The 20,321-nt window shown below is 38.7% G+C and overlaps 1 protein-coding gene across 3 annotated transcripts in view; it reads left to right on the top strand.

Moving 5' to 3' along the window:
- IKZF3 (IKAROS family zinc finger 3) overlaps positions 1-20,321 on the top strand; it is an 88,867-nt gene that overhangs the window by 46,601 nt on the left and 21,945 nt on the right. For all 3 annotated transcript variants that reach the window (XM_081805052.1, XM_081805053.1, XM_081805054.1), the window contains exons 4-6: positions 11,491-11,748; positions 12,690-12,857; positions 14,707-14,823. In XM_081805052.1, the coding sequence (XP_081661178.1) occupies positions 11,491-11,748; positions 12,690-12,857; positions 14,707-14,823 (543 nt within the window). The remainder of the gene's footprint in view (positions 1-11,490; positions 11,749-12,689; positions 12,858-14,706; positions 14,824-20,321) is intronic.

Consider the following 20,321-nt stretch of genomic DNA (forward strand, 5'->3'; position numbering starts at 1 on the left):
TGAGCTGAAGGCAGTTGCTTAACCAACTCAGCCACCCAGGCGCCCCAGAATATTTTTTTAAAGATTTTTTTATTTTTATTTTTTTTAAAGATTTTACTTATTTGTTTGAGAGAGAATGAGCACGAGAAGGGGGAGGGTCAGAGGGAGAAGCAGACTCCCTGCTGAACAGGGAGCCCAAGCATGGCTTGATCCCGGGACTCCAGGATCATGACCTGAGCCAAAGGCAGTCGCTTAACCAACTGAGCCACCCAGGCACCCTGAATCATGCTTTTAGTATCATATCTAAGAAATCTTTGCCTAATTCAAGGTCACAAAGATACCATGTGTCAGCTACTACGCTAGGCCTTTCTATACATTATTTTGCCTAATGTAATTACAGTAACAACCCTGTTAGGTGTAGATAATATCATCATTGCACAAGTGAGAAAATTCACAGAAATCAAGTGACTTGCTGAGATCATACAGGTAGAGTACAACTTGAACCTAGATGTCATCTTATTCCAAAGTCTGTGCTCTTTCATCAGAACTTAAAAAAAAAAAAGACATTCAAATCCATTTTCAGTGGGCAAAATAAGAGTGTACCATATTGTCTCTTCCTTATAATTATCAGTACCCATTCTGGTGCTATTTGAATACTGTTAGTAGAAACCTCTCTATTCATGATCATTGGAAGTTGTGTTTTGAAACAGAAAAAAACTAATACTACAGTTTACTGGCTAGATTCCATCCTAGTTATATTCTGCCAGACAGTATTCCCTCCATTGTTTCTAGTGGAGCAAGAATGCATCTTTCCTTGCAGCCTTGAATTACGTTACTGGGCAGCTGTTAAGCAGTTGTTATACTTTACCCCCAGGGACAAGCATGTTCCAGTGACAAGATAGCTTATTCCCTTATGTGCTTTTAGTGTCATACATTCACCTAGGACAAGTCAGTGCTGAGTTCTTCCATGTTTCTTAGCCAGAGAGAAGAGAATGGAGGAAGCAGAGAGGAAGAAAAGTCCAAATATTATGTAGCAGATAGTAAATTTTCTATTATTTTGTATGTATTCTGTTTTAATCGATTTCATGTTAAAAGAGCAAGAATCTTCCAATTATTGATCCTTATGTTAATTTTCCTCTCTTTCAAGAATCCTTTATGCCCTTTGGGTCTGGTTGGTATATCTCAAGTTAGAAATACAATTTGTGGGCGCCTGGGTGGCTTAGTCGTTAAGCGTCTGCCTTCGGCTCAGGTCATGATCCCAGGGTCCTGGGATCGAGTCCCACATCGGGCTCCCTGTTCAGCGGGAAGCCTGCTTCTCCCTCTCCCACTCCCCCTGCTTGTGTTCCTGCTCTTGCTCTCTCTCTGTCAAATAAATAAATAAAATCTTAAAAAAAAAAAAAAAGAAATACAATTTGTTGTTGCTGTGGCCTAATATGCTAGCCTTAGGCAAAATTACAATCTGTGCAATTTTTTAAAAACATCTCCAACCTTAATTTTGTATTTGAAGCAAAGAACAGGATAATCATTCACTCCTTCCTTCCTTCTTGCCCTCTTTCCTTCCTTCGTTCTGTTCATTTGGTAAGCAGTTGCTAAGCTGTGTGCCTAGCCCAGTGCTACATATTAAGGGTGCGAGTGGAATAATATAAAAGCAGCCACTAGGTAGAGGGGAAAACAGGGATATTACAGAAAGAGCAGATTTGGAAGGGAAGTCAAAGGGAGAGAAATAATGAGCTAGGTTGCAACTTGTTGAGTGTGAAACAAGTATAAGAAATCTAAGAAGTGACTGGAAATATCTATTGGGCTGAGCAGGGAGGACTAGACTGGAAATACAGATGTGGGAGTCATCAGCCACAGAAGGTTGGATCAGGAGAATATGTAAAGTGAGAAAACAAAAGGTTGAAGAAACAGACCCAAGGAGACCATTGACACCTACGAGACAGAAAGAGGAGTAGACAGAGGAAAAAAATAAGTAAGGTAGGAATAGAGTCAGGCAGGAATAGAACTCAGGGAATAGGTTCAAGAAGGAGGGACTGGTCATCCTATTCCAAAGGATGGCATCCTGTTCCAAAGTGGGGGGACAGGGGAGATAAAAGGCTGACCACCGTGGGCAAAGAAGTAAACTAGAGGACTGGTTATCACTATGGGGCTTGGGTCTTTTTCTAATGTATCATGAGGAGAAATCCTGCATACTACATGTCAACTTCACAATGTTGTAGACAAGTTAGGGAGTGGTACAGCAAAGTGGCTTATTCCTTCTTCCCTGCCTGGCCTTTTTCTTCTTAAATTGGTTCAGGCTGCCCAAAGAGTTCATTTATTCATTCATTAATTCATTCAATGTGTATAGTAAGTCGGCACTCTGAAAGGTTCTGGGGACACTAATATTATCAAAACCTGGCCCCTGCCTTGAAGATACTCCTAATCTATATGGGAAATAAACATGTTAACTGTCATATAGCACAACACATACTATGCATACCAGGAACTTATGTTGTGGATACGGAAGCATTTTCATTCCTTCCCTTCCCTTTGATCCCAAGTTTGGTGTTGTGCCAATCAGAATGTTTTTAGCCAATTTAACTGTGTTTGGATGATAATTTTTTAATTTTTCTAGGTAGCATATTTTAATGTGCTTTAAATTTTTTGATTGAACTCTGTCAAAAAATAGAGTGAGTATTCTATACAAAGGAATTATAAAAGAAAAGTAAGATTTTTCTTCTGGATTTATAAATGAAATGTCTACCACGCAAATACTTTAATCTACTTCTAGTAAGTTTGGGCAGCATCTAAAACCTCATCCCCTTTAGATGTATTTTCATTCATTATTTTTTAACAGATAGCTGTTATTTCTCAGAAATACGAATATAAAATAATATAATATATAGGTTACATGATCAGTAGGAAAAGTTTATAGTTATAATGGACAGAAATGAAAAAGTCACTATAGGGGTGCCTGGGTGGCTCAGTTGTTGAGCGTCTGCCTTCAGCTCAGGTCATGATCCCAGGGTCCTGGGATCTAGCCCCGCATCGGGTTCCCTGCTCAGCGGGAAGCCTGCTTCTCCCTCTGCCACTCCCCCTGCTTGTGTTCCTTCTCTCACTGTGTCTCTCTCTGTCAAAGAAATAAATAAAAAATCTTAAAAAAAAAAAAAGTCACTATATTTGTATACTGCTTTATAGTTAGGAGGAACTTCCACACATGTTCTTCAATCCTCACAACTATAGATGAAGAATTCACCTGACCCCATGATATCTGAAGAGTAAAGTTAGCCCAGCTGAGCAGCTGGAGCGTCACGTACTGCTGATGTGTAGTATATTCCTGTCGTTGAAAGTAATAAATCTCTTGTTCTAATGGGAAAGCAAAGCATTACACTGAAATTATTAAACAAAATTATTTTTATTATTATGGTAATGAATGAGCTGTTTGATAGATAATAAGACAAGGATTAACATCATTAGTAAAATGGAGGGTGGTTCCTTTGCAAATGAAACTTTCTTCATGTTTTCATGCTAATGTTCTTGAATTTGAAGTGACATGATTTAGTAAATACCAGTCTAGATTTTTTTAAGGGCAACTTTGAATGTCTGATGAGGCTATGTTTTAATGAAAACTTTAACCAAACCAAATATTATCCACACTGCTTATCTCTTATTTCACTGCTAATGAGATACTAATATTTCATCTCTTAGTGGTCTGATTCACCCTTTCCAGTTTTTTCCCTAATTTTTAAATAGGTGTTTTAAAAATTAATAGATGCCTGTCATTTTAGATTTTAAAAGAAGAGAAACATGACAACACAATGGGTCCTATAAATCAATGCCCAGAAGTTTTGCTTTTGTTGAAGCTTTATAATTTTACTGGCTAGCAAATACTAGAACTTTGTATTCTTTAGTTGGCAAAATATCATTGGTTTTCCTCCCTCCTCACTTTACAAATAAAAATATAAATTAGAAAATGAAAATGACCCATGATTTCAGTGTTCTTGTTCCTAATACAAAGAGGCCATTGTGGGAAAGGAGTAGAGATATTAATTTTATAAGGAAGACTGTTTTAGTTGATCTATTTCTGCGGTATTGGATGATAGCAACAAATTCTGTAGACTAAATACCTACCATACATATATCTCCCATTTTGCTCTTTAGTGCTTCAAGCTTCTAAATCCTATTAACAGCTGTCAAAACCTGGTAAACTATTTAGATGCTTTCACAATTTGTTTAATTGGATAGCTAGAAAAGCCCACCCACCCTCCCCCCCTTTCTTTTAGCCTGGCTGAACATCTGTAGCATTAGGGCCTCATTATCTCTGAATTGGCATAGCAAATCAGTGGCATCATTAAAATGCCACATTAAGATGATTAAGCTTCTTTGTTATCCAGTTGACTTTTGCATGTGCTAAGGATTTCATGGTTATGACCCCTAATCCTTGTAAAACACTTAAACAACATCACCCTTTTGTGTCTTCCCTAACAGTCTCTATCCTGTTTTGCCCCCTCTCACAGTATCTCTGGCAAACTTAAGGCTATTACTCCAAACTTTGTCCTTCTTTGAGTTGGATTCTGAGAGCTCATAATTCAAAGTGGAAATTCAGAACCCCCTTTTTGCACTGGGAAATTCCTACTAACATGCTATCCAAGACACCCAAGTTGCCTGTTCCATTAGCCATCTTTGATAGATTCTTCTCTCCAACTGAGCATTTTATGTGCCTGTAAAAACAAACTGAGGCACAGTTGGCTGAGACTACTATTGCCCCTGAAGGATTTAGATGTTGGATCCTTTCCAAGACCCATTGTTTTTGCAATGTCTCAGGTGAAACCAAAAATGTCTACTCTGGAGTGCAAGCCTTTCATGTGATAACCATCACCCCAGGAAATGAAACCATGTGCATCAGCCCCAGTGAGCCAAGCCTTTGTTCTCTTCAGCCTACAAAATTCTCTCTGGGGGGTGTGTGTGTGTGTTAGTGTATGTCATCTTCCTAAGAGGCCTCCAGAACATAGACAAAGATGGGAGCAATTGTACCCCAGAGTAGCTCCTTTAGGAAGAAGTTCAGTTTAATCTAATTTTCTATGGGTTAGATTCAATTTAGACATCTTTTTTCCCCCTCTGGGAATGTTTAGCAATTACCTTTATCAGCAATTTGTGGTTTGGTATGTTCTTTTCTCCACAAGTTCACTTATAAAAAATCTACTCAGGAAGCCTTTACCATTTTTTAGTATGACATATATCATACATAAAAAAGGCAAATATAATTACATGTATAGTTTAAAGAATAACAACAAAACAAACATCCATGGGCCCACCACCTGGCTTAAGAAATAAAATATTGCTAGTGCCTGTGAAGATTCTTGATAGTATTTTAAGTGGCAATTTAAGTTGTGTGTCTAAGAAACGTGACACATATTATAGGAAACTGGAATTTACAAAACTAAAATGGGAGATCATTCACATTACAAAAGTTTTCTTCACTTCATAAAAACTTTATTATGGGGCAGTTCCTCAATATATTCAAGTATTTCTGGGCAGATCTTTAAAATTGTTGGCCTTTTTTTTTTTTAAAGATTTTATTTATTTATTTGAGAGAGAGAGACATAGCAAGAGAGAGAACACAAGCAGGGGGTGTGGGAGAGGGAGAAGCAGGCTTCCCATGGAATAGGGAGCCCGATGTGGAACTCGATGTGGAGCTCGGTCCCAGGACACTGGGATCATGAACTGAGCCAAAGGCAGATGCTTAATGACAGACACCCAGGTGCCCAAGATTTTTGGCCTTTATTAACAGTTCAAATGTTGCCAGTCACTGACAACTGAAAATCAAAGAAAAATGAAGAGAAACATCTCTGAATGTATAATGTAAATCAGTGGAACAATATTATCTGTTTTACATGTAACATTTTATGAACACATCAACTACATTAAGGTGAATCTGTAGAGGTTAATGATATCATGCTAAATATAAAGTTGAGTGAGGTAGGTTTATGAGAAAGCACAGAAATGAGAATTTTTTTCTACTTTAGGATATCGAGGAAGACTGCATGGAAGAAATGGCATTTAAATAGCATCTGGAAGTTTGAATAGAATGTTGATGTTGGGGAAGGGCATTTTGGGTGTTAGAACTTTAATGTGCATAGGAATCCTTGAGGATCTTGTTAAAATGCAAATTCTGATCGAGTAGGTCTGGGGTGAGACTTGAGAGTGTGTTTCTAACAAGCTTCCAGGGGATGCTGGAACTGCTGATCCAAGGACCCCATTTTGAGTAGCAAGGTTCTAGTCTAGAGAAAAGGTTGATTGAGGAAGAATGAGATGATTGGGCGGGCTCAGGGCAGGTACTGGACAGGCCCTAGAAGGCTTTGCTAAGGAGTTTGGAAATTTGTTCTATAAGCAAAATGAAATTATTGAAAGTTTCTGAAAAAGAGTTTTAGTGCTACAGAATGATTAATCTGGAAATAAAATGTAGTATAAAATAGAGGTTGCATACACTGTGGGCCAGTTAGGAGGCTAATGCAGTGATATATTTATGTACTAAGTATCTACTGTGTATGTACTTTATACAGAGCACTGTCAAACTGTAGAGTGGCGGTTCTTTTTTCTCCCCCATCCCACCCCCTTGGAGTGGCAGTTCTTTTTTTCTTTTTTTTTTTTTAAGATTTTATTTATTTATTTGAGAGAGAGAGAATGAGAGACAGAGAGCACGAGAGGGAGGAGGGTCAGAGGGAGAAGCAGACCCCCAGCTGAGCAGGGAGCCCGATGTGGGACTCGATCCCGGGACTCCAGGATCATGACCTGAGCCGAAGGCAGTCGCTTAACCAACTGAGCCACCCAGGCGCCCTGGAGTGGCAGTTCTTAAACTCCATTGTGTATAAGATTTACCTACAAAGCATAATTTTAATGCATATTTCCAGTCTCCACACCCAAATTAGTAGGTCTATGATAAGACCCCCAACATTTCTATCTTAAAACCACAAGACCTCTGGTCTCTACAGATACAGGTCAAGTAGTGTCACAGGGGATACTGAGTTAAAAAAAAACAAACCTGTGTAGCTTCTGACCTCAGATAGCTTACATGACCATATGGGAGATGAGGTGAATTTATAAGTAACTCAGAGAAAGAAGGAACAGATTATTTTGCACCTGGAGGGATGGTGGGGGTTGAGGGGAGGAGATGACATACTAGCTTTGGCTTTAAAGAATCTGTAGGTTTTGGACCGACCTGTGGCAACATTGGGGAAAGACCTTGTAGGCAGTGGAAATAATAAAAGCAAGAATACTTAGAAGTTGTTTAGTTTGGTTAAAGTTATATGAGTATTCAAAATCAATATTACAAAGACAGGTTGGGGCCAGATACTGAAAGGCCTTTTGAATTCCTTCTTCCTGAGTTTGGACTTTATTTTATTGACAGTGGAGATATTGAAGAATTTTGACAGGGTCATGATATGACCAGAGCTACAGTTGAGGAAGAACAGTGTGGTGGTAATGTATAGGATGAACTGGGAAGGAGAGAGAAAGGAGGCAGGGAGAACAATGTGGAGGGTTATCAGGGCCTGAGATTCAGGGTACTGGGAATGCAAAGTAGTGAGGAAGAGAAACAGATTGGAGAGAGGATATAAAAGTAGAACGAATGCTGGGCGCCTGGGTGGCTCAGTTGGTTAAGCAACTGCCTTCGGCTCAGGTCATGATCCTGGAGTCCCGGGATCGAGTCCCATATGGGGCTCCCTGCTCAGCGGGGGGTCTGCTTCTCCCTCTGACCCTCTTCCCTCTCGTGCTCTCTGTCTCAAATAAATAAATAAAATCTTTTAAAAAAAATAGAACCAATGGGTTATTAAATATGGGGCAAAAACAAGAGGAAGGAAAGAAGCTTGTAAGGAGTCTAGCCTGAGTAATTGGGAAGATACTTAGGAGGCCTTTGGGAATAGAGGCCTGAAGAAGAGAAGAGAGATTACACCTGGATATATATGTGTATATATATATATATACACACACACGCACACACACACACACGCACACACACATTTGGGAATTAATCATATAAAATGCTAGTTGAACCTAAGAGTAGATGAAATTGCCACAGGGGATGGGATGTCAAGGGAAGGAAAAAGAGCATTATGGGTAGTGTTTAGGAGGCAGATGGAGGAAAAAGAGCTAGAAAGAAGCAATGAGAGAGGTAAGGAAAGAAGTTACAGTTTCACTGAACAAATAGGAGTATAGAAGAAAAAGGATTGGTGGTCAGTAGTGTCAAGGGCTACAGAGAAGTTGGGGAGAATAGCAAACAAAAGGCCATTGGATTTAGGAATCAGGAGATGATTGATGATCTTTAGGGGAGTAGATTCAGTGAATTATGGAAGTGGGAGCCCAATTAGAGGGAATTTTACATCAGTTTTGAGGATATAGAGGCAGAAACCATAGCTTACTTTTGTAGTAAATCTGTCTAGAAAGGAGTGTTGAGACAGGATGAGTTTAGGTATGATGGGATGAGAGGCTAAACCAAAATGCAATAGGAAATAGAAAAGAGGAATTGGCATCCAGAGATCCTGAGGACATAGAATCTGTAGGTCTTGAAAACTGATTTGATGTGGAGATTGAATAGGAAAAGGATTCCATTTTTAAGACTTGGAACTGGAAGAAGGAAGATGCCATTTAGAAATATAATGAAGTCATAAATTGGAAACAAGCTTGGGTTCAAAGATGACAAGTTTGATTTTAGACATACTTTTAATATTTTTAAGGGATACTAAGTAGTAGAACGCTCCCCTTTCTTCTGCTCCAATAAATCTTCCTCCCAAGAGAAGGAGACAAGCGTCTTTGCTGGTCTTTTTGGTGGACTGTGTTTGGAGGCTGGGTGCTAAACTCTCAGAAATCCCATTCGTATCTCAGGTACTAATGTATTCTAATATTCAATTCTATGTATCTTTGCATGGTAAAGCATGATGAATTGTTGATCCCCAGTAACCATTCAGAGAGGCCATTCACTTCTTTCATCTAAAAGTAGTAAGATTCCAAAGACAAACCAACAACTGTCCAAAGAACTCTTGGTCCATTAAGTCCAAGGGACTTTTCCTAATATCCTATCCATGTGTCTCTTATGCTTTCCCTTAGGGCTCTGTGTCTCAAATACCATTTTTCTTGTTCTACAGCTAAATCCTAAGGGACAAAAGCCAAGCTTTTCTCTTGAGCCAGGTTGATGTAGTATTTGAGTTCGAGGTCAAGCCCATTAAAGCCCAAATCCTGAGGGAAGGAGCAACTCTCTTTTGTCCTGTGTTTTCAGAAAGACCTAACACATTCATCTTCCTAGTTTTTAATTGTCACTGTCCATGGAATGGCCCGAGTCTGTTCATATTAACATTTTATAACCAAAATGAAAAGGATCTTTTTTTCTGCTGGACCCTATCTGCTGTTTTTGGTTCTCAGTAGCTGAAGTTTTCCGTTGAGGTTCTTTTAAACGCCTACATGCAAACTGAAGAGCACTCAAGCTTTGGTGGGATATCACCCACAGCTGGAGTGATGGGAGGAGGGTACAAGCCTCAGGTGCATCCTTCTCTTAAAAATTTTTTTAAAAAACAAAACCTCTTAAGCAAACAAATTCTATCTGAAAGCAGGTGAGACCTATCCAGAGAAAGAAGGGAATGAACCTCTTTCCATGTAGGAAATGGATATGGATTCATATGTGACCCAGATGCATTAAATGGGCAAATTTGAAACATGTTGGACTGATCCTCCAGCCCTACATCTCTTCTAATCAAAGAGTGAAAGGCTATGAACCATGAACCGTGATGAGAAGCAGAGGAACAGTGTTGCAGCAATGGCTCCTCGGTTGGTGGTTAGGGCCTGTCTTGCTCTATTAAGCAAACACAGTTAATATAGATAAAAGGTAACCTTGATAGAAGTGAAAATTGAAACTTGAGTTGAAGGTAGCAAGCCAGGCACAGCTGCAGTTGTACTTCCTCCTATGTGGCAACAGGAGCTGCACTTACTGGTGTTTTTTTGGAAGGGATGCAGTTTTTTAAAATATCTTTTCTTCAGAGTGTTTTGGGTTTTAATGTCTACACCATTGATGGGAGAGTGGAATATATTAGTAAGAAGCCACCTAGACTGTCTACAGCTAGTGTGTGAGGTCACATCCAAGTTCAGCATTCTAATCACACATTTGCTATTAACAGGCTATGTAGCCTTGGACAAATCACCGAAAAGATCTCTGGTGCCAGATTTTCTTATCTGAAAAACCAAAAGGTTGGATTAGAGGATCCCTTCCAGCCCTAAAATTCCACTGATTTATGATTCCTCACGAGAAAGCATAACTTCCAATTCTTTTTTTTTTTTTTAAAGATTTTATTTATTTATTTGAGACAAAATGAGAGAGAGAGAGAGCTCATGAGAGGGGGGAGGGTCAGAGGGAGAAGCAGGCTCCCTGCCGAGCAGGGAGCCCGATGCAGGACTAGATCCAGGGACTCCAGGATCATGACCTGAGCCGAAGGCAGTCGCTTAACCAACTGAGCCACCCAGGCGCCCCAATAACTTCCAATTTCTAAGAACAAATGTTGGCAAAGTAAGCATTTATGCAGCTTATTTTATATATGAAAAATCCCTTGCAAAAATTTATTATGATTTTATCAGGTGAATATTTAAGTGTTATTAGTGTCACTACATAAATTTACCTTCTTCAGTTCTTATGTTCTTCAGCTTAAGAGTGTTACAACTCTTTTCAAAATAGTACCTGGTCAACCAACTCACTTGGACCAGTCCCTCCTCTCCTGTCCAGTCCTACAGTTTTAGGATCTTGAGTTTCACCCTCCCTAACATGGGTATAGGTGTGCTTCCCCTTGCTTAGGTTGAGCTCCATTTACCTGTGTCAATGAAAGTGACTCCTTAGAAGATTATGTTAAAGAATTACTTCTCCTTTTATCTTTCTCAACAGTATTTCACTAATACAGCTAGCTTCCTCTATATACAATATTGTCTCATTATCAGTTCCAAGAGAAACAGAGAGATAAGAGTCATTTTAGCAGTGCATATACATGGAAGGGGAAGAGGCAAAGCATGGCTTAAAATCAGAAAAACCATATTAACTATTCAACTCTCACTCTTAGTGGCTTAAATTGAATGCATTTGAAGGATTAAAACAGTATTTTCTTCTTGAAACCAAAGAGCTCCACCGGCTTGCCTTTTAACTGCAGCCACCAGAAAAGGTACTAAATCTGAGAACCTTTCTTCTCCCCCAGTATTGGAGAAGAGTTGCTCAAAATGTTTTTTTTCATGGTCTCTTTGAGCCATCATGGCTAAATCCGTTCTCTCTCATTTTCTGGGTGGTCTAAAACTGTTATCTGTGTGTGTGTGTGTGTGTGTTTTCTCCACTGATGGTGGTTCTGAATTCAAATAATGAGTGCTCATCCTAACGGTGTTTTCTTGTTTTGTAGATGTACAATATTATGTTAGCTTCCTTTGGTATTTGTTAGTTGTAGGTCTCTCTCTTTGAGCTGCTTTGATAACTCCAAATACAATCATTGTTCATTTCTTGCATTTTCTACCCTGCAGATGATTCGATGAATGTGAAAGATGAATACAGTGAAAGGGATGAAAATATTTTAAAGCCAGAGCCCATGGGAAATGCGGAAGAGCCTGAAATTCCATACAGCTATTCAAGAGAATATAATGAATATGAAAACATTAAGTTGGAAAGACATGTCTCGTATGACAGTAACAGGCCAACCAGTGGCAAGATGAACTGCGATGTGTGTGGATTATCCTGCATTAGCTTCAATGTCTTAATGGTTCATAAGCGGAGCCATACTGGTAAATAATTTCCTTTATCCATTCTTCTGAAAACTGTCCTAATGCAGCCATGTGAGAAATGAAATGGTGAAATTTGGGACTTTTGATTACTTTCATTGATTTTTGCTGTAATTCTGATGTATCTCTCCCTCTCTGCATTTTCATTTACCCAGTGATTTTTATTCCTGCTTTACTATGCTTTTGGCAAACATTGCAAGTGCCATGAATAAAAATACTGTAGTAAGCACGGTGTTCTAGGTCAGCCAAATATTTTTCTTCAGTTAATAAGTAGAAGGTGAATTGTGCGATATGCTTCTTTAGCATCATTCGTCCATTTTTGCATAACTTTTTAAAAAGCAGACCTCCTTTTTATATTGGGTTCAAATTTGATAGATGAAAGGATATAGTTTTTATTACCAGTTTAAAAATTTTATCTTCGGACAATAAACAGCCAGTCTATAGAAATGCATACAAACACAACAGTCCCAATGAGCTCAATAGATTCCATCTGACATCTAATATGAAAACTCTAAAAAAAGAAGCATTTCTGGCCCTCCATACCTTATTAGAATTTGAGTCTGTGATTCTTTTTTCTCAGATTGAGATTATATTCAAAAAGAATGCTAAGTAATGTTACAAACTTACATCTGGAAAGCACTCCCAGAGCTATTCTTGTTTTTTTGGGGTGGTGGGGGGTTGTTATTTCTTTTCTTTTTTCTTTTTTTGCTCTGATCCAAAATGATAACTAAAATGGCCTTGCTAGATGAATGCTTTTTCTCTTCTACAGGAAAGATTCCAGAAGTAAGTCGTACACTTGCCTTGAAATATAGCTCCCAGCTGATCCCAATATGATATGAACAGATACTATCTAAAAGATGAGCTTTTGCCATAGGCGTCTAATCTGTGCATATGCTTTGCCACTTGCTGGGTGATCAGAAGTCTCCTTTTTGTCCTTTTTAAAGGTGAACGCCCATTCCAGTGTAATCAGTGTGGGGCATCTTTTACTCAGAAAGGTAACCTCCTCCGCCACATTAAACTGCACACAGGGGAAAAACCTTTTAAGTGTCACCTCTGCAACTATGCATGCCAGAGAAGAGACGCACTCACAGGTCACCTTAGGACACATTCTGGTAAGTGAGAGCAATGAGCCTTCCATATCTAGTAAATGTGTGTTCCATGGTGCCCATTGAGGAAACTAGAAAGAGTTAAGTATGGAGGTTTTAATCCGTCATTCCTGTTCTGAAGGGTTACAACAGCAGAGACCTCTAGGGCTAATTACACTTCCATTAAGGCATTAATTGCTCTCCGTCTGGCTCAATGGGGATGATCATCTCCTTACCATCCTTGCTCCCCTAGAGAACAAGACAGTCAGACAGGAAAAGCCTGCTCTATAAAAATGCCTTTTAAATTTTTGTGAAAAAATTACAGTCATCAGTATTTTCTTATGGTAAGCTTTATTAAGAGATTATTTTCCTAAAAAGCACACGGACACATTTTTCATTCAGAAGTCTGGACAAGCAAATGATGTACAGTCTGTAAGTTATGTAAAAATGTAAACGGAGTATAAATCATTGTCACAGGGTTCCCTTTGGCCATTCTGTGCTAAAAATATTTAAATTGAGATATAATTGACAATAGAACATTGTATTGGTTTTAGGTGCACATGGGCTAAATTTCTTAAACCTGACTTTCTTGATCAGCCTATTTATTTTTAATCTCTAGAAGATGAACAGCAAAAGAATTCATAAAAAAAACTATATTCATCTTGATGTTTTTACTATTTTAACTAAGCAAGATAATAAAACTTTTTTTAACATTTAGAATTCCCCTCCTAGAAAAATAAAACTGAGTTTATTTTCAAATTTGGGACCTCTTGTTCTTGATGTTATCTGACAAATTTTTTAATTGAAGGGAAAAAAAAGGTTTGTTTTTATGTCAATCCACGTACTGCTTTGACTAAAACCCAGCTCCAAACCCACAACTGGTCACAATTCAGAGACTAAGGATTAAACAAGTCAGCCCCAGCAAAACCCACCATGAGAGATCATAAGTGGTACAAGAAAGGTTTCTTTTACAGTTCATTGTTCAAAGTAATGAATTAAGGATGAGTTTGGTCCAAAAAATTAGAATAGTTCTCTTCTGTTGCTTTTCTCAAATAAGATCCAAACATAGTGGTCACTTTTTAGATAGATTCTAGAGGACCCCAATTTATGCAGAAAACTTAACATTTTTAGCCCTAGCAAACCTGCATTTATTTTAATTTGGGATTCCAGAAGGATCTTTTAGTACTTTAAGTCCCAAAACTCTGTTTTAAACAGGAGCAACAGGATTAGAAAATAAAAATCTCAGTTCCTAAAACTCTGACATACTCATAGGGTACATTTTATCAACAAATCAGAAAGGCCAGCCCTGCACACAGAGTTGAAGTTATTATAATTAGCTCAGTTTTTATTGATTTAGCCCAGACTTTACTATAGCCACTTGGAAAGGATAAGCTAAATTTATCCAACTATGTCAGTGCTCTGAAAAGTCCATCAGTTTCTGGCTGAATGTCTAACTCCCAGCATTCTTTACTTACAATGAGATGGATGTCACAAACTAAGGGAGCTCTCTCTACTTCATTTTTAAGCCACACTAACCTCCTTGAGGAAAAAAACAGCCCTATATTTTTTCCTAAAGAAACAATATTGAATCTGGAGCCAAAACACTGTGCTCAATGATAATCATTAAATCCAAATCCTTTCATATGTGAAAGGAGGCTATCCTTTTGAAGAAAATGCTAACGTAACAATCAGTCGAAGACTATCACCTTATTTCAGTTTACTAAATTTAAAAATAATATAGCTGCAAAAGTATCCAAATACCCTGGCTTCTCTCAGCAGACTCATTCCTAAAGGACAGTTTGCACAGAGCCCTAAGACACCATTTGTTCTGTAATCCCTGAGGGTCACTGAGTGCCCCCTTGTGCTCTCCTTATAGTTGAGAAACCCTATAAATGTGAGTTTTGTGGAAGGAGTTACAAGCAGAGAAGTTCCCTCGAGGAGCACAAGGAGCGCTGCCGTACATTTCTCCAGAGCACGGACCTGGGTGAGACTGGTGAGTTCACGCAACACTCATTCTACGTACATGTAGCGAGCATCTACTTTTCTAGGTGGTGGGAGACAGTAGTGTAAAAAAAAAAAAAAATCTGCCCTCGCAGTTTATATTTTAATGGGGAAAGACAGACCATAAGCAAAGTAAATATGTAACATATACAGTATATTAGAAGGTAGTAAGTACTATTAAGCAAAATGAAGCAGGTCCTGGGGGCAGAAAGTGAGTCAGGGAGGTGACATTTTAACAGATTTAAAGGGCTGAGGAGAAAGCCCTGCAGAGAACTAGGAAATAGCAAGTGCAAAGGTCCTGGGACTTGAGTTTGAAGAAGTATAAATAGCCCTGTGTGGCTGGAGCAGAGTGGGTAAGGGAACATGAGGCTGGAAAGGAAATGAGAAACCAGATCTTATCAAGCCTTGTTGGCCATTATAAAGGCTGGTTTTTACTCTGAGTGAAATTAAAGATCTTCAAAGGGTTTTGAGCTGAGAGGTGACATGATTGGACTTCTCATTTTAAAAGAATCACTCTACTTGCTGTAGAGAAGAGATTTTATTTGCAGCAAGATTGGGAATTGGATAGTCTAGTTAGAAAGCCATTGCAATAGTTCAAGTGGGAGAAAATTGTGTCTTGGGTAGTGGTAGAGGTGGTGAGAAATGTTCTAATTCTCTATACATTTTATTTTTTTAAAAGATTTTATTTATTTATTTGACAGAGAGACACAGCGAGAGAGGGAACACAAGCAGGGGGAGTGGGAGAGGGAGAAGCAGGCTTCCCACAGAGCAGGGAGCCCGATGCGGGGCTCGATCCCAGGACCCTGGGATCATGACCTGAGCCGAAGGCAGACGCTTAACGACTGAGCCACCCAGTCGCCCCTCTATACATTTTAAAGGTAGAGCCAACAGAATTTCCTAACAGATTGATGTGGGATGTGATGAAGGATGCAGTTGCTATTCCCTGAAAGAGCAATTGAGAGTAGAGCAGGTTGAGGGGTGGCTGAGGGCAGAGTCAGTTAAAACTACAAGGATTTTCAGAGTGCCTGGGTGGCTCAGTTGTTTAAGTGTCTGCCTTTGGCTCAGGTCATAATCTCAGGGTCCTGAGATGGAGCCCCGCATCTGGCTCTCTGCTCAGCGGGGAGTCTCCTTCTCCCTGACCCTCCCCCTGCTCGTGCTTTCTCTCTCTCTCTCTCTCTCTCTCTCGCATAAATAAATAAATATCTTTAAAAAAAAAACTACAAGGATTTTCTTTGCCCAAAGCCCTCAAATCATATACTTGTCTATTCATATGATTTATTGTGATGCTTATCTTTGGCTTCAGGAATTTCATATTTTATTCAGTGTTTTGAATTATTTACCTAGGGGCAATTGGTTGAAACACTAGATGCTTTTCCATATATCAATTGTGGTTTTATTTCTTTCTCATTCTTCAGTTGAAACAGCATGAAACTTCTTTGTGTCACATCTTTGCAGTTGTCCTTTGTCCCATCCAGTTGACCATCATTCTGGTTCTGCAGCTTGGGTTGTCTGACGTTTTTATTTGGTTAATTGAACCAGTTGCGTATTCAGAGTATCAAATCCTCAGGGCATTTGGTGTTTGCCCGCAGTAGGTGCAGTTGAATGGTTTGAACATTCTAAAGCAGAAAGATTACAAAAATATGAAAGAAATAATGTGAAACTCAGGAAAAATGGAGTGGAAATCATTAGTAGCTTAGCTGTACCTATTTTGAATGAGAGGAAATTTTGTTTTAGATAAAGCCTATTTTATAGTGTTAGGAGCTGGCCAACTGAATTCCGTTGGTTTGCACTGCTTCTGCTTTTTATCCTGATGGCATCTTTGGTTTTATCAAGGAGTTGGATTTCCTCCTTATTTCTAAAGAGAAATGTTTGCAACAGATAAAGCTCTTACTGTGAGACATTCCCAGGTTATGAAAATCTATTATATTCCAAATAGCATTATTAATATTTAAAGCTAGAAGGTTAAAGAGAGCATCTAATCCTACCACCTCATTTTGGAGGTGAGGAAATTGAAACTCGTAAAAAATTCAGTGACTTGCTTAAAAAGCACTGGAACTTTTGTTGTCTTCATGATTAGCTATATTTCTTTTATTTTCAAAAATTCACTCACTGCGGGGCACCTGGGTGGCTCAGTCGTTAAGCGTCTGCCTTCGGCTCAGGTCATGCTCCCAGGGTCCTGGGATCAAGCCCCGCATCAGGCTCCCTGCTCGGCGGGAAGCCTGCTTCTCTCTCTCCCACTCCCCCTGCTTGTGTTCCCTCTCTCTTTATGTTTCTCTCTGTCAAATAAATAAATAAAATATTTTCAAAAAAAATTCGCTCACTGCAATATAATTCACTAACCATAAAATTTACCTTTTAAAGTGTACAATTCAGTTTTTAATATATCCATAAAGTTATACAACCATCACCACTAATTCTATAACATTTTCATCACCCTCAAAAGAAACCTTGTACCCATTAGCAGTCATTCCCCATTCCCCCTCTCTTCAGCCCCTGGGCAGCCACTGATCTGCACTCTGTGTCTGTGAATTTGCCTATTCTGAACATTTCACATAAATAGAATCATACAATATGTGGCCTTTTATGTTTGGCTTCTTTCACTTAGCATATTTTCAGGGTTCATCCACGTTGTAGCATGTATGAGCACTTCATTCCTTTTTATGGCCAAATAATATTCCATTATATGGATTTACTACATTTAAAACAAATCTGTTCATCAGTTAATAGACATTTGGGTTTTTTCCACTTTGGGAAAATATGGCTTGATTAGCTATTTTTTAAGGTTATATATTATCTGGTTAGTGAAAGAAATATAGTAGCACACATACTAGTAAACACACACATGCATATATGTGGGTCTTGATTCTCTTGGAAGTAGGGGAAAAATAATACACTATCCTCTATGAGTAGTAAGTTCAAAATTATTTATTTTAAAGTAAGGTTACCACCTTATTTCCCATCCCCATAACCTTTTTTTAGGAATTTCAAATTAGGAAAATAGCAAAGAAATATTTTAGCTATCTTCAGTGGTTTAAGGTGATTCAGGAAATGCTGAAATACAGAGGTTGAGTTAATTTGCATTTCATAGGGTGGTTTGATGGATGTGTGCAACATATTTTAAGTCTCAGCAAAAAAATAAAGGGTTAACTAAGTCAGCAAGTTTTGATTTTTTTTTGTTGGTGTTTAAAACAAATATTTTGTAATGGTGGTTTCGTGTTATAAAATGTATAAAGTCACAGTTGAATCAAGTATAAAAAACTGCATGTCAGTCAATATATTCCTCTTTTGTATTTCAAATAGTTCCCATGATTTTTCCTGAAGTCCAAAATGTAAAGAATGTGGTTTTTTTAGTTTATTATTTTTTTAGAACCTCTACACCCAACGTGAGGCTCCAACCCATGACCCCGAGACCAAGAGTCACGGGCTCTTCTGAGTGAGCCAGCCAGGTGCCCCCAAAATGTAAAGAATGTTTAATTCACACAAGTCAATCCTTTAATTACTGCCACTGCTCCCTATATGGTTTTCATTTCTGTTTCCTTCTTATAATTAGGAGTCCCAGTCTGGATATCATGTTCCATTCTGAACCTAACCAACATAATATCACCAGTGGTACATCTTATCTCTTCATCCCTAGCTTTTAAAGAGATGACACTCCATTGCTACTGTGGATGTGGCACTTTATTCATCAAGTGCTTATTGCAAATTGAAGTGCAACCTAGTATAAGACCCAAGCTTTGAGTAAGCAGGTCTTTATGGAAGCAAAACAGAAAAAAAGGCCTTGGACTGAACACCAGTCTACAAAATAACACCATGTTGGGTAACAGGACTTCTGGCCTTACTAATCATTTTTATTTTATTCAGATAGCATTTGTTGGATTCTCTATGTGCCAGAGCTGTGACAGAGCTGTTCATAAAAATGAGTGAAAGTTTAGCCCCTACCCTTGGAGAGCTCACAATCCAACAAGGCAATGGGCACTTGATCCATCAATAAACTACAGAGGTCTAATAGAGGTACATGGGATATTGCTACATCATCAAGATACTCCAGTTCTGCCGTCTTAATGGAGTATATATATGAAAAGAAGAATAAATAGAGAAGAGCACAGATTTTGTTTTCTCATTAGCTTGATCCTTATTCCAGAAAGGGACTAACATCTGGCATAGAAATTCATTTAGCCTCGTTTCACACAAATTATGAGTCCTTGGAGTGGGACGTTTTTTTGTATGACAATGAGTTCTAGCAATAACAAGATTTTTAAAGTAATTGAATAATTGTATTTATTTATGAATCTTTGAGTCACAACCTTTTTTCTTCACGCTCATTGTTTCAGCTGAGCCAATACAAGCATGAGGATTTTCGAATAAACTTACATTTTTTGCCAAGTAGCAGACCAACCAAAAAGTTATTAAAAGTTGGTTTTCCCAACTGATTTTTCTTTTTTAAAAAGTGATACCATCTTACAGGTAGTATTTATTCTACTTGCTCAAAAAGGCAACAGTTTTATGTAACTTTTTTGTTAGAACCTGCCTCAGTCTTTGATAGCAGTCTTTTGTTAGACAATAACACCCCTTTGTTCCACTGTCCATTAGCTACCGACTGACCACACCAGAGAAGAGACAGGAAGCAATGCCTCCTGTTGAGCTCCATTTAACACTTCAAGATCAAATGAAAGATTCTGAACAAACACAAAAACACAACCAATTACATGGTTAAATCTGCAGTCACTTTGAGGTAGGAATTGCATCATGGAAATAGTTAACTGAAAACCAGACAATTAAGACTTGTGTGGAGATGAAAGATAGAAACCTGTTCTGTAATTATGACTTCATATTAGTTTTATTATTTATATCTTCAACATATCTTTAAAATCATTTTGCTAATGAAAATTGGTACGCCCACTATGTAGTAGGCAAGTGACGTGAAGGGGAATTGATCCAGAATTACAGCCCTCCTCCTAGGCTCACTTACGAACCAAGTGTGTAAATTGCTCTTTGCCACTATCCCGTATTCCCCACACCCACCCCTTGCAACATTAAAACTGCCAAACACCACCCAGGAACGGATTTCCTATTTCATCATTTAAACCCATTATCTTGTCCCCTTACTATCTTGCCAAACTGGTTTCCCTCCACTTACATTTTTGAGACATGATGTGGCAAGATAACAAGTCTAGACTATATAAATAGACAGTTGGGTCTTCAAGTTGAAGCAGAGGACCAAAAGGCAGTGGTCCTCTTTGTTTGCTTTTCAGAGTACCGCCTAAACTTGTAATCCCAAGAGACCCTCTAACTCCAGAGCATTTCCTTGTGTTTTTTTGTTGTTTTTTTTTTAAAGATTTTATTTATTTATTTGACAGAGAGAGACACAGCGAGAGAAGGAACACAAGCAGGGGGAGTGGGAGAGGGAGAAGCAGGCTTCCCGCCGAGCAGGGAGCCCGATGTGGGACTCGATCCCAGGACCCTGGGATCATGACCTGAGCCGAAGGCAGA

This window comes from Leptonychotes weddellii, chromosome 15 (genome assembly GCF_054177405.1).
Source record: "Leptonychotes weddellii isolate Sample4059 chromosome 15, ASM5417740v2, whole genome shotgun sequence".
In the NCBI taxonomy this organism is placed as follows: domain Eukaryota; kingdom Metazoa; phylum Chordata; class Mammalia; order Carnivora; family Phocidae; genus Leptonychotes; species Leptonychotes weddellii.